Source organism: Dama dama, chromosome 1 (genome assembly GCF_033118175.1).
Source record: "Dama dama isolate Ldn47 chromosome 1, ASM3311817v1, whole genome shotgun sequence".
NCBI lineage: Eukaryota > Metazoa > Chordata > Mammalia > Artiodactyla > Cervidae > Dama > Dama dama.
In genome coordinates this window covers 26,643,396-26,658,637 of record NC_083681.1, presented here as the reverse complement: position 1 = coordinate 26,658,637, position 15,242 = coordinate 26,643,396, and the positions used below count along the sequence as shown (strand labels likewise).

General features: G+C 39.9%; 1 protein-coding gene across 2 annotated transcripts in view; it reads left to right on the top strand.

The window, feature by feature from the left end:
• CADM1 (cell adhesion molecule 1) overlaps positions 1 to 15,242 on the top strand; it is a 350,167-nt gene that overhangs the window by 284,385 nt on the left and 50,540 nt on the right. For both annotated transcript variants that reach the window (XM_061145060.1, XM_061145059.1), the window contains exons 4-5: positions 6,541 to 6,678; positions 9,135 to 9,293. In XM_061145060.1, coding sequence (XP_061001043.1) covers positions 6,541 to 6,678; positions 9,135 to 9,293 — 297 coding nt within the window. The remainder of the gene's footprint in view (positions 1 to 6,540; positions 6,679 to 9,134; positions 9,294 to 15,242) is intronic.

The window sequence follows — 15,242 nt, the reverse complement described above, 5'->3', positions numbered from 1 at the left end:
TACATATATGTTATTGATAAGAGGAACACTGATTTTAGAAAGTCATGTTTTATGTCCAGCCATTCTGCTTCTTCTGTGGTCTGTGTTTGGTGGTGTATATATATTTATCTCTAATTGCACCTTTGATCCCTTTTAGACTGACAGAAATAGTAAGTGTGGAAGGTTTGGCTGGGATGACTATTTTGGTATTTGGCAGATGTACCAAAAGTTTTCAGTAGATGTCTTTGAAACCACTTGTTTGCTCATTGGAGTATTAGCTATCTAACCTTCAAATTGACCATATTCCCTTTGACCCACCATTGTCTATGGCATGCCCACAAAAGAAAACTGGATGGAATATACTTAAGGCATTTTGAATTTTCAGGATGTTTTGTTTCATATACCTTTAAGTTTGAATGTCTTTATTTCAAAGAGGTAGATAACAGTAGATGTGAGCCATCTTGTCCAGGACAAAGCACATGGTGAGAATCAAGAATTTTAGAGTTTGAAACAGACCTTACTCCTCTGGCTCATAACCTCTGGGTCTTCTAGTCTAGGTTGTTTCCAATAAAATGCTGAATGTTGCTGTTTCAGGATTTTCCCTCTAGAGGTAACTTATTTTGTTTGCAAGAGTGTATCTGGTCTTTGGCAAGCAGTTACTGCCTGTCAGTTTTCAGTACTTGGTACATTTGTTCTCAGACCCACTGGATCAGTCCAGTTGGACTGAATACACCCAGCACTAGACTTTTGAGAGGCAATTATGCCTGTAATCCTTTCAGAGGTCTGCTTATTCTAGAAGTAATAGATTTCTTGCTTGTATTGTATAGAAACATTAACTTAAAGGTACTTGAAGGTAATACTGGTAGATGCTCCTTTTGCATACATTATGCATTCATTTAATATTCCTTCCATTGAATTTATTCTAGGATTCTTTGACGGAGTCAAATTGTTATCATCAGTGCTTGAGTCTTTCATATTCCACAATCTGACAATTTCCACTGACACTCATATATTCAAAGCTTCCTCCTAAGGTTTAGCATTTTCAGATATTATAATGAATGAAGAATGATCTATTAGCATCATCTTCATTTCTGTCTGTGGTTCTCTGAAAAGGACCCCATATGTACTTACACAGCTGTCAAACTTCTTGATTGGTTGAAGATGCTCATTTTAGTGCATGCATCTTTATTAGTTGCGTGAAGCTTTCAGCATGATTATAAGACATAGAGATGGGGATTTGTTAGTTACCATTATGTCTATTATCTTACCCCTGTAAAAACTTAAAACTCTCCTATGATATTTTACGTGCATTTTGGTGCCTCTTAGGATATTCATCCACTCCTTTCACTTGTGATGAGTTTGTTCCTGTCTCCAGATCATAGTGTTGTTGTTTAGTCATGTCTGACTCTTTTGGAATTCCATGGACTGTGTAGCCCACCAGGCTCCTCTGTCAGTGGGATTTCCCGGGCAAGAGTACTGGAGTCACCATTTCCTTCTCCAGGGTGTCCTCCCGACTCAGGGATTGAACCCATGTCTCCTGTTTGGCAGGCGGATTCTTTACTGCTGAGCCGCCTGAGAATCCACAGGCATCGTAGTGTAGGACTCTCTTCATACTCCTGTTCATGAGAGGAGATGAACAAGAGAGAGAATATACTGCTTTATGATTAATATAGTTACTGATAATAATCACTAATATTATTACAGTCCTGTCCTTCTAAGATTAGTGTTCACTCTTAAGATTCCAGGAACAGGAGAATCTAATTATTTTAAAGGGTCTTAGAGTGAGATTCCACACACTGATCAGCTTTAAGGCTCCTCTTTTGTTGTAATTAATGTGGCTCATCTTGATATTGCTGATTTTTTTTAATGTTGTAGGCGTAATGTTTATAATTAGCACTCTTATAGATTTGAGGTTAGCAAAGAAGAACCTCGGCATTTCTCTGCTATTTACTAGTATTTCCCTCTCTGTGACTTTTATTCGTATTTACATCTCCTTACATATATCTTTGGTTATTTTCATTAATGGCTGCAGTTTTTACAAAATGTGTCTGTTTAGTGTACCATGTATAAGTGTATTCTCTGGTTAGTAGCAGTTTTAATTCATTTTTCCTTATAAATGGATTTTTATACTTTACTAACCTCTTTCATATTGAATAGACATTACGAAGTTAGTGGGAAAACAGGGGAGAATGAATAGACCAAAATAAACTTTAAGATTTTCTTGTCCAAACCCCCTTTCTCTCCCCAAAAGATAAACTTAAATCACCTCATATTTTCTTTTTTTTTTTTATTTTTTTTTAATTTTTTTTTTTTATTATTATTTTTTTTTTCCAGTGGGTTTTGTCACACATTGATATGAATCAGCCATGGATTCACATGTATTCCCAATCCCGATCCCCCCTCCCACCTCCCTCTCCACCCGATTCCCCTGGGTCTTCCCAGTGCACCAGGCCGGAGCACTTGTCTCATGCATCCCACCTGGGCTGGTGATCTGTTTCACCATAGATAGTATACATGCTGTTCTTTTGAAGTATCCCACCCTCACATTCTCCCACAGAGTTCAAAAGTCTGTTCTGTATTTCTGTGTCTCTTTTTCTGTTTTGCATATAGGGCCATCGTTATCACCTTTCTAAATTCCATATACATGTGTCAGTATGCTGTAATGTTCTTTATCTTTCTGGCTTACTTCACTCTTTATAATGGGCTCCAGCTTCATCCATCTCATTAGGACTGGTTCAAATGAATTCTTTTTAATGGCTGAGTAATATTCCATGGTGTATATGTACCACAGCTTCCCTATCCATTCATCTGCTGATGGGCATCTAGGTTGCTTCCATGTCCTGGCTATTATAAACAGTGCTGAGATGAACGTTGGGGTGCACGTGTCTCTTTCAGATCTGGTTTCCTCAGTGTGTATGCCCAGAAGTGGGATTGCTGGGTCATATGGCAGTTCTATTTCCAGTTTTTTAAGAAATCTCCACACTGTTTTCCATAGCGGCTGTACTAGTTTGCATTCCCACCAACAGTGTAAGAGGGTTCCCTTTTCTCCACACCCTCTCCAGCATTTATTGCTTGTAGACTTTTGGATAGCAGCCATCCTGACTCATCATTAGAGAAACGCAAATCAAAACCACAATGAGGTACCTCATATTTTCTAAAGCTTTCTTGCTTTAAAAAAATTTGAAAGAAGTCAACTTCATAACTGATATCAATGAACCATTCTGACTCACATTATTGGATTTTATTTTGTATTTGTATACCAAACAACCCCTACTGTATTTGACTGTTTATTCTTCTAAACTCAGTAAAGATCAGAAATACTGCTCACAATCTTGAGAAAACTGTTGTTAGACTTGGAAACAGTCATTCAGCCATTTCTCAGGACACTCTTCTCAACAATAAACAAGTCCTTTATTTTTCTACACTGGTCATATTTTCCAATACTTTTGAAGTTTTCCACATGTTTACCTCACCTGTCAAGGAAAAGGTGATGTCAGCTCTGCAGAAGCAGCCAGCATTGGTAGAGGAATTACTAGCAAGGGTTAGGGAAATGTAGATTGTACCTGCTGCAGTAGAGGAAGTATTAACATGGATAATACCTATTATCCAGATCCAGGTAAGGACCTATTCGCTGCCAGTCATGCTGTCAGCCCCTAAACAAAATCTGAGAGACATTGGTAAATTTTCCTCTAGCCTAATTTATATGTTTTTGTTGTAATTTAGTCACTAAGTCATGTCTGATTCCTTTTGTGACCCCATGAACTGCAGCCTGCCGGGCTCCTCTGTCCATGGGACTTCCCAGGCAAGAATACTGGAGTGGGTTGCCATTTCCTCCCCCAGACGATCTTCCTGACTCAGGGATTGAACCCATGTCTCCTGCATTGGCAGGCGGATTCTTTACCACTGAGCCACCAGGGAAGCCCTAATTTATACCTGCCCCTTGCTATTTCCTTGCTTTGAGTCACTGGACATTACTGATCATGTGAAAGAACACACACTCATCCTTATGACCATCTCCATCTGATGGAGAGAATTAAGTCCTTCTTTCACTGAAGGTGAATTACCAGTGGAGGTTAGAAGGAGCCTGTGAGGAGAGAGAGCTCTCCAATAGTCTCCAGGATCAACACGAAAAAGGAGATGAAGGGAAGATACCCAGGAACACAGAGAAAGCAAATACCTGACAAAGACTATGTTTGAACCTTAATGCCATCAAGACCTGATGGTTGATATTTGCTGGAACATTTTAACAACTCCCGGATCTGTTCCCACCAGGAAGATTCCCAGTTTAACACAGAATGACCATCTAGGTGTTTTTCCCAAAGTTATCCATGCACACTGGAATTGTTTTCATCCCTCTCTTTTATTTCTGCCTGGACCTTGAAAAGAATGAATACTGTTTGACTTTCACCCCTCCATTTGTTGAGAAGACGTTCCTAACTCTTTTACTCCTTGGTCCCTTTTGTCTAAGCCTCTTACTCTGTCTCTCACAGCTCACTGAGACCTTATTTTCTTTAGTTTCAATCTTTTTGTCTGACATTTGCTCCAACAATAACATGTTTTTCAATATTCCCATTATACTTCACTCAGAATTTAGTAGTATTTGTTGGCCCTACACATCTAGTCTCTCTGTACATCTCTTGTGTACTCCATATCAACCATCTAGGAATGTGTAATGAAAATCTATAACCTACCTGATTGTCATCTAGGAAGACTAAAGTGCCCTGAGGAAATAACTAGCCGAAGCCATTCCATTCACCTTCTGTCTCTTGAATACTGGCAGACATGCAGCTCCAAATTGGATCTTTGACTGTGTCTCTTTATGCTTATTTTTTCTTAAAATGTAAACTAGGGTAGCTCTTTGCCATGTTTAACTACTCACTGGGGCAATATCACTTTAGCAACACACCCAGTTGAGCAACTGTGTTAGTTTCCTATTACATAGGGAACAAAGAAGAGGCTTGCTTTTGCTCTGATGGTTATACTCCCCCCCACCCCCCAACTATCTTGTTGAGAAACATATACAACAAATCAGTTTCCTTTTCCTTTTCCATCATTCTCTATAGGAATTTGCAACTGCTTCAATTCAGTGTAAAATTCTTCCTGTGGGTAGAATTTTCACATTGGACTAGAACAGTTGGAAATCCCAAGTACATGGTTTAATCCCATAATTTATTGAAGCTGTATCAGAGATTTATTATTCAACTTGATCATCAGGATGGCATGTTTATACATATTTAATTTCTTGTTTCTCTTCTGAGTTGAGAAACTTATTAATCACAAGTCTTAGAACCATTTTAGCTTATTCATGGTGGTCAGAGCACATATTCTTAGATTCGGTCTGCTGAAAACAGTATTCTCACTGATTTTTATTTCTAGAAGCTCAGTTGTAAGGTAAGGTTGCACCTTGTATGAAGCTTCCCTGTCACCTCACTTTCAGAAAAGAAAACATGCTTTCTTCATCATCACCATCATCCTCCATACTTCATTCAGCCTTTTAAGCCCCAATATTTTGTTCTAATCATTTTATTACATATATGTTTAATATGCATAGAGAAGGGTGGTTTTCATTCGGAAGAGGAAATTTACTTACAAACTCTCAATAATCCTTTTCACCTTTGGTTTTCCAAAATCTGGAGCTTTGGCTTTCAGCATATGGAAAATCATTGCAAATTAACTGGAGTTTCCTATATTACTGCATCTTCATAGCTAACGGATTTTATTACTATACCACCCATCAAAGGTCATGATCATATTCTGGATTTTATGAATAATTTTAATTGAATGTAACTGGTTATGAGGCACAGTTTTTCTATGGATGTCTACAGTGAATGATTCTTTTAAGGGATTCCTTGTTTTAGATCTTTGCTGGTTGACTGCAGAATTTTTCATATGAAGAGTGAAATCTAAGGGCTGAATTCAAGGAGAAATATTCTTTTCAGAGACTTCCAGATAAGGAGGATGTCAGTAGTGTGATTTCCTCTTATTATTTTTTTTTCCTCTAATTTTTTTAATCTGCTTCCTGGTTGATTATCTAATGACTGATTGGTAACTAACCTAGTGTCTGTGCAGGCTTCCCTGGTAGTTTTAGATGGTTTGGAGACCTGGGTTTGATTCCTGGGTCAGGAAGATCCCCTGGAGAAGGGAATGGCTATTCACTCCAGTATTCTTGCCTGGAGAAGTCCATGGACAGAGGAATCCTGGTAGGCTACGTCCATGGGGTCACAAAGAGTCAGACACAACTAAGTGACTAACACTTTTACTACTTTCACTGGTGCCTATATTGTTATAGCTTGGTTACTCATAACTTAGGAGTGGAAGACTGGTCATTTTATCAGATAACTTTAGGACACAAATTCTGATTTAAGCAATTTTACATAACTTTGTTTGATGATGAGTTTGTCTTTCTTCTGTTCCCTGCAGTGGTAGTTTGTTTTAAATTCCCAGCAAGAATGTCTATTATTTATCTCTTTTTCTTAAGAGCAGTGGTCCTAATTTCTAATGAATAGAAGAATATGCCCAGAAATAGATTCTGTGTTTAAGAAGGATGTGTTTAATTTGTAGTCCCACCACGTAATCTGATGATCGATATCCAGAAAGACACTGCGGTGGAAGGCGAGGAAATTGAAGTCAACTGCACCGCCATGGCCAGCAAACCAGCCACGACCATCCGGTGGTTCAAAGGGAACAAGGAGCTCAAAGGTAAGACGCAAACTGCCCAGGACTGAGGAAGCCAGTCCACACTTGGTCCCAGAAGGAGTACATCTTTGTGGACTTAAAAAGCAAATGCAAAACACGCCCCAGAACAAAAATACTCATCTATATATGGTTTGTCATTCAGTTACTAAGTGTGTCTGAGGCCAGAGTGTAATGGCATTTTATTGTTCTGTTCATATCCTTATTCTGTTGTTTTGAGGGTTCACAGAGATAAGATGCTTGGTGATAATAAGCATCTACGTTGCTAGATGCTTACTCAAAGGCTCAGAGAGAACCAGACCCATAAACTATTGGGTTGGCCATAAAGTTCATCTGAGGTTTTCCATGAATGAGATATTATGGGGAAATCCGAACGAACTTTCTGGCCAACCCACCAGAGCTCTCTAGACCAGTTAGAATCAATGAGATACCCTCTGAGCTCAGACTGGCCCTGTCTGTACCCTTAGTTCCCCTTGCTTTTACCCTGTGACCCAGAGTAGATCAGGACCCCAAACTTGTGTTGTACATTGGAAAAAAACAATGCATAGCAGTTTTGACCACGGTGAATACCAAGTCCTTCTAATATCTGTTGGTTGTTTTGACAACCTCCCTTCCTGCAAGGGTGGTTATGCTAAGTGGACTAAGAATTTATCCTCGTTGTAAACTTGCAGGCACGACTGTTCTTATGAAATCTGTAATTCAGCTGTCCGTGTCAGCAGCCTGTTCTTTGGCAAGGTTCTGATTTTGTGCTAGCGACAGAGGCAGCTCCGTTAGCCCTGCTTCCGTTGTCTCTCCCTTGGCACTGGGCCATGCCGATTGGATTCCTGGATCCTCGGATACCTGCGCTCTTGGGCACTGCATTGGCTGAAGGATATAGCTAGTCCCCTTTTGATCCTTTTTTTTTTTTTTTTGTCACTTATCCTAAGTTTCTCATGCATGTCTGCATTCTGATTCCTTTCTTTGCAAAAGGTTATCTTGCAAGTAGTACCCAGAACAGAGGACTCAGGGGCTGAACACCCCTGCCTGGTCATTTGACAGAAATGCTTGCTGTGTGCCTCAGTTTCCTCTCCAGTGGAGATATTAATGTTTACATACCTTGTGTTATTCTTATAAAGATGAAATGAGTGAATATTTGTAAAACACAGAGCTGATGTCTAAGCTGAGGTAAAGTGCTCTCTATGTGCTTGTTAAATAAATAAAGAGTACCAGGAAGAAAAGAAGTCCTTTTAGAAAGGGGATATAAAAATCTATATCTAGAAACAGAAAAATCTATATATAACGGCTTAAGTTTCAAAAAGCTTGCTCTGTTTTAATCTCTTATTTCCTAGGTATGGTTTTTGGAAGGAAGGAGTTTCTCATTTCCCCTCTGCTTTTCTGTCTAAGTGAACTGAGCCATTAAATGTGTACCGATAAGTACAAAACATTAAAAGAAAGTTAATGGTGCGCCATGTCCCAGGGAGTGCTGAGTTAAGGCAAAGGGCCTCCTTGGCCTATTCATCCGATCCGGAAGCCTCCTCCCTCCTTTTTTGGGTGTTCTTGGACGTGGCTCCCTTCTGGCCTGAAGCCTATATCTTACTTTGCTCTGCCCACTGCCACTGCACTTTGTTGTGTTCTTCCAAAAGTCTCCAAGTTTAAACATTTCAATTACAATTTCAATTATGCCAATCCATTTAGCTACTTTCCCTCTTAATTGTTGCTGATGGGGGTGGCTGAAGGGGGCTGTTTATATCTCTACTCCGATTGAATTACTTAAGGATGTGGATGATGTCCTGGCATTTTTCCACTGCATGACAGCCTAGTAGATGTGCTAAGTTCAGATGGTTGTCAGGGAAAAGAAGTGCTTCTCTTCCTCCTCCCAAATGCCTTGAGCAGTCAGCTGTCAAAATGGGTCAACTTGCAGCTGCCTTTTCGTGGGAGATTTTTAAGATAGAAGAAGCATTTATTTAAATAAAAACAGTAAATAGTAGGCTTCCCTGGTGGTCCGGTAGATAAGAATCCGCCTTGCAATGCAAGGGGCACTGGTTCAGTCCCTGGAAAGATCCCGCATGCTGTGGGGCAGCTGAGCCCGTGCACCACTACTAAGCCAGCAGTCTAGAGCCTGTGCTCCACAGTGAGCAGCCCAGCACCACAGCGAGAGAGCAGCCCCTGCTCACCACACCTGGGAAAGCTGGTGCACGTAGATGAAGACCAGCACAGCCAAAACATAAATCAAGGAACAGTAAATAGTATGTGGGGGTGATTTTATCTTAAATACTTTCCCATGAGGCTGAAAAGTAGGGGAATTATCTTTTTATCATTTATGTACCCCCAGGTTACCCTCATCCCAAGTGACTTCCATTATGTGTGTTTGTTAAAATAGTAATATTGGGCACGTGGAGGGAGGAGGGGATATTTAAGAAAAGAGTAAAATTCACTCAGCGCTGGTTTCCTGGTATGTTTCCTGTCCACCCCCCATCCCCCAGGCAAATCAGAGGTGGAGGAGTGGTCAGACATGTACACTGTGACAAGTCAACTGATGCTGAAGGTGCACAAGGAGGATGACGGGGTTCCCGTGATTTGTCAGGTGGAGCACCCTGCTGTCACCGGAAACTTGCAGACCCAGCGGTACCTGGAAGTACAGTGTGAGTAGCTGTCTCAGTCCTCTCTGGCTGCGGTGGCAAGCTGCCACAGGCTGGCGGCTCATAAACAACAGAAATGTATTGCTCACAGTTCTGAAGGCTGGGGAGTCTAAGGTCAAGTTAACACCATGATCACGTCCCAGTGAGATCCCTCTTCCTGGTTCTTGTGCCTTCTAGCTATGTCCTTGCGTGGTGGCAGGGCTCGAGATCTCCCTGGAATCACCTTTATAAGGGCACTAATCCCACTCGTGAGGGTCCCACCCTCCTGACCTAATCACCTCCCCAAGGCTCCATCATCACACTGGGGATCTGGGTTTCAACATACAGAACACAAATGCTAAAACCATAGCATTACCCAAGTATTTTATTCTGAGGGTATAGATTAGCAGTTTTTCCTTTTTAAAAAAAAAAAAACACTTCAGAAGCCACTTATTAAATACATATGTTTTTATGTAGTTTAGATAGAATTTTTATCTTGTTGTCTTGGTAGAAAAATAATCAAAGGATTATTTTATTGAAACACTGCCATATTACAGAGTGCCAATGAGGATTTTGAAAGTGCTACATTTAACCCAAATGTAAAACTTGAAAATATTTCCAATCTGCTCTAGCGCATGACTTAATTAATTAAATTTTGTGAATATTGACTGTAATCATTTCTATGCCAACTTCAAAATCTAGGGTAATTTCCACCCCCTGGCTTTACTAACCCCATCATAAATGCTGGATTTTTTTATAGAAGGGATTTTATTCTCAATGAACGTCAGCATCTTGTTTTAAATTGCACATTCCCTTCCATTTTAGCTTAAATTATACTGACGAGTTTAAAAGTGGAACTCCTTGGGATGGGTGCCATGGTTTTGATGGCTTCATCAATAAAAGCTGGATCATGATAAGTGAGGTCTCTCCTCTCTGAGCCCTGTCTCCTCGTCTTCTCCTCTGGACTCTCCTACTTGTGGATAAGAATAATGTATTTTCTGCACACAATTATTCTTGCACTAAGGTTGTGGCTAAGTAGTCAGCTTCTCAACTTTTTATCAAAAGGCTTCTGTAACTTGACCTCTGCAGATCCAGGTGCTATTTGAGTGTGCATAGTGAAAATGTTACAAGAGTTTGATTGGATGACAGTGACAGCATTGAATAAAGGAAAAGCATTACTCTCTGTGATTATTCTATTAATCTTCTAGGCCTGCCATAACAGATTACCACAAACTCAGTGGCTTAATAAACAACTGACATTTATTCCCTCACAGTTCCAGAGGACAGAAGTCTGAAATAAAGATGTTGGCAGGACAAACTCCCTCCAAAGACTCTAGGAAAGGATCTTTCCTTTCCTTCTGCAGCTTCTGGTGACTCCAGGTGTTCCTTGGCTTGTGGCCACATCACTCCAGTCTCTGTCTGCATATTGACCTAGCCATCTTCTCTTCCCTGTGTGTCTCTTATAAGGGCACTTATTGGATTTGGGGCCCACCCAGATAACCCAGAATAGTCTAAATTCAATATCCTTAGCTTAATTACATCTGCAAAGATCCCACTTCCAAATAAGGTCACAGTCACAGGTTCCAGAGGTTAGGAAGTGGGTCTATCTTTGGGGGGCCATCATTCACACCCCCCCTACAATTTTTATCACTTGTTTAAGTTGCTAAACAGGGGATGGGGGAAATTATAAAAAGTTGCTTCTACCAGGCTATCCCACTGCAACCTACCCTGTGAGCTTGGCTCAATTTAACATTACATAACGCAGGTTTTTCTTGTTAACTCATTTCATCTACTTCATTATGTACCTTCATTATGGGCATCATGCTTATAATTTTCATATCACTAAAACTATTGTGGTGTAATGTCCCTATAATGGAAAAACAGAAATGATTGGATATTACCTAAATTGGCAGATAGTAGATTTCTTGTGACTTTGTTAATATGTAATTCATTTAAGCAAACTTAATATCCATTAACTTTCCTTGTAGGGGCCCATTAGCTTTAATAATGCATTAGCTCTTTTGTGAGACTTGAGTAGCTATTCACCCAGTTCCCACCCCTAAACTCTTAGTTTCCCAGGGTGTCTTCTAAATAGAATATAGCCCCACCCACCTAAAAAATTATACTCACTCCTGAATGCAAAATATTTCAAGAACTGCACCTCCTACCCCTTGGAAGACTTGCTAACGATCTTTATAAAGCCTTTTCTTTTGAAGATTCAAGTGAGATTTGTCCTTCTAAGAAAAGGAATAAAGCTGCGTATCTGAATCCATTTGACTTCAATCTTACAAAGTCTTTCTAGCCCTTAACTTCAGGAAAGTGACTGTAATGCCTTCCTCAAATCGAAGACACGTCTTTGGATCCTTTTTAGCTCTAACATGGCACCTTTTTATGGGAGCCTGTATTCTTTTACTCAGCATAAGCCATGCAAACATCTTATCCTTAATATTCTGCTTCTTGGAATGTATGTGAGAGAAAATGTCATGTCTTTTTCTGTAGAAGAGGGTTAAGAATTACAAAGTGTTACGTTAATCTGAATGGAATTCATAGTCTGGTTTGGCACCTTAAATAAGATGCTCTGTTCTCAAGAAGGTCACCTGGCAGTTCTTTACCCTCCCTTCCTAGAGCACTACTGAAAAATCTGCCCAGTCAGCCAGAAATTCCTTAAGTAGCATCTTCAGAAATGATTGGAATTCCGTACTTCATTACCTACCAGCTTTACTCTGCTTGAACACCAGCAGCTATGGATAACAAAAAGCCTCATGCTTCAGATACCCAGTCATTGTGTGCTAGAACTTTCTTACACCTTGGCCAGTGGTGTTGGGGGTTCAACTCCATTCCTCTCATCGTAGCCCCCACTCTGCAGACAAGCCACACCATATCTTGATGGCTTGAGAAAAGAAGAGATACTTGAATGAACGCATAAGATTCAATAGCCAGTCTTCCTGGGTGGTGAATTATTCCAGATACTCTGTGAGGAGTAACATTAGACCATAATTTTTTTGAATTGGAGTTCATGGATTTCCCAGGTGGCTCAGTGGTAAAGAATCTGCCTATGAAGCAGGAGACTCTTGATTTGATCCCTGGGTCAGGAAGGTCCTCTGGAGAAGGAAATGGCAACCCTAGTATTCTTGCCTGGGAAATCCCATGGACAGAGGAGTCTGGCAGGATATAGTCCAGGGGGTAGCGAAAGAGTCAGATACAACTGGACGAAAACAACAGCAGCAATAGTTCATTTACAATGTTGTGTTAGTTTCAGGTGTATAGCAAAGTGAATCAGTCATATGTATATATATCTACTCTTTTTTAGATTCTTTTCCCATATAGGCCATTCCAGAGTATTGAGTAGAGTTCCCTGTGCAATATATTAGGTCTTTATTAGTTATCTGTTTCACTGCAGCAGTATTTACAATAGACCATTATTTTTTTAATTGGCCCAAACCCTGACGTCAGCAGTTCTTAACCTTTTGTGGATCATTGACCCCTTTAAAAATTAAATCCTTTTCCAGCTATAGAGCTGGAAATGATGAACATTCACCACATTTTGCTTCCAGTATAAGGAGTCTATTTATGCTATACAATTTTACTAAGTTTAGTTATTCGAGGGCCAATTTCATCACAAGCTTTAGCAAATCCACAGGTCATCTGTGTGCTTATCTCATTTAGAATTTTTCATTTTATTTATTAGTTTAACCTAACCAAGACCTGTGCAAAAATGCCTATAAAATTATGAGTTTTACTTGCTATGTGTATTCTATCCAGTAAACATTAGAATAAGCATACAGCTATTATTTTTGAATTTCCTTTCCTTTGCCATGTAAAAAGATTTCTTATACTATCAGTGATAAACATTAGTTTATCACCAGGACATCCTGAGCTGGTCCATGGACCTCAGACTAAGAATTACTCTACCCTGTGTAAATGAGACTACCTTGGAGGCAAATCTGACCTGATAGGATTGGTATTTTTATGAACTCAGTTCAACCCTGGCCCTTTTGCTACAAGAAATTTTATGGAAGCCTCTCTGTGTCTCCTCTAAGATGGATGGATATTAATCAGGATAAGAACAGAGTAAAATGACACATAATGGATTTGAATACTGCATAAATTATGTCCTTTTAGAAAATACTATTTCTAAAAAGGAAATGAAATAATGAAAACCTACACTGTATGCCATTAAATAACTTACTTTTTAAATAACAGGAGCAAGGAGGAGGGATAAAATGAAGGGAAGGGTTGCCCACCCCCCTGGACACAGAGTGCCACCATGTTGCCTGGAAGACAGGGCTTGAGCTCCAGCTTGGAAATCCTTTGGTCTTGTGGATTTAAGACCTAATTAATTGAACACTGAATTTTGCAGTGTTTGTTTGTTAGGACACTTATTTGTGGTACCAGGAGAAATTGTTGTGCCCAATTACATGAAAAATCAGCCAGATGTGTATGCTGTCTTACTTTTAATAATCCTTACGTTTTTGGTGAGAACAGCTATTAATTGTGTAGTATGCATTGAAGTGATTAACATCTATGTAATTTATCATCTGGAGATTTCTGAACATAAATAAATGAGTTGTTTTGTTCAGCAAGGTGTTGACCTCTCAGAATTAGTGAATTAAAGTCCCCCCTCCCCTTTTTTTTTTATTATAAATATGAAAAGCACCACAATCAGCCAAGTGTTCAGTTATTTGATTTTCTGGGGCATTAGCCGCTCTTGTTTGTGACATTTCCCTGTTGGGTGCTCGTTTGCAAGCTCATTAATAAGGTTTTCTCCCAGGACCGTTGCCGGGAAGGAAGAACGTACAGTAGGGCTCTTAGTTTCCCGGCTTTCATTCTGAGACTTAGCAAGGAGACGGCAGCAGCACGCGGTTAAATGTTGAAAACAGAAAATAATTATGCTCGCAAGCTGGAATTCAAAGCTCTCTTTCCTTAGATGTTAGGCAGAGAACAGTTTTGCTCTTTAATGTTCTGAAATGTATGACCCTAAACTCTTTCTGTACGTTTTTTTTTTTTTTCTTTCCCGTGTCTGTGTGTATAGCGTTGCTGAAATTTACAACAGGGTTGATTATAGCAGAACGTGGTAGAATTGTAGCCCGGTTAGTGGAGCTTCAGATCTGAGCGAACACTCTTGTCAAATAAAAGCCTGTTTAAAGGAGAACAGTTCACTGTCTGAGCGTTAAAAGAAAACTGTCTAAATAGCATCAAGGTGGCAACACATAGCGACATAAGCTGGGGATTCAAAGAGAAGCTGTGACCCTCAGTGTGGAATTCAGATTGCTGTGCAAGGTGGGGAAGCCTTACTCTGGACCGAGGTGGATTCGAAGCTCTGGAATTACTGCTATGTGTCTTTTGCTTTCCCCCATCGTAGCCTTGCTCTTTAAAATGTTTTGCAAAAACCCTCATCTAGTGAGGGGTTTGTGTGTGTGCCTATCTGAAAAAAAACTTTATGAGTTTTGAAAGGGTGAATGAAGACAAAGACTCTAAAAATGGGTGTTTTGAATGCCTTGCCTGCTCTGATTATCATCTGCCAGTTAATCGTGTTCATGGGCATCATTTTCAAAATGAGTTTTATTGACTTGATGTAGCCAGGTATTTTGTAAATCCATATTCTTGTTCATCCAGGGTCCACCGAAGGCTAGATTTTTTTTTTTTTCTTTCCCTCCCTCAATTGGGGGAAAATTGGGCATTGAGGAGATGATCAAAACCTGTTCTTTATCTGGGCCAAAATAAATGTTTCTCTTGTATTGATGAGCCCTGCAGTGAAGGAGGGAGAAAGGCCTGGAAATGGGAAAATCTTTCCTCTTTGGAGTGGAGGATAAGACACTGTTTGCCACGGCAGCTCCCGTGTCCCATCCTCTCCCCCATCAATTCTATTCCCAGGTTGTATTCTTCAAAGCATAATAGCTGGCGTTTTCAGATTTGGCCTGTTTCTCTGATCTCTCTCTCTCTCTTTTTTTTAAATAGAATATGCTCTTCTTC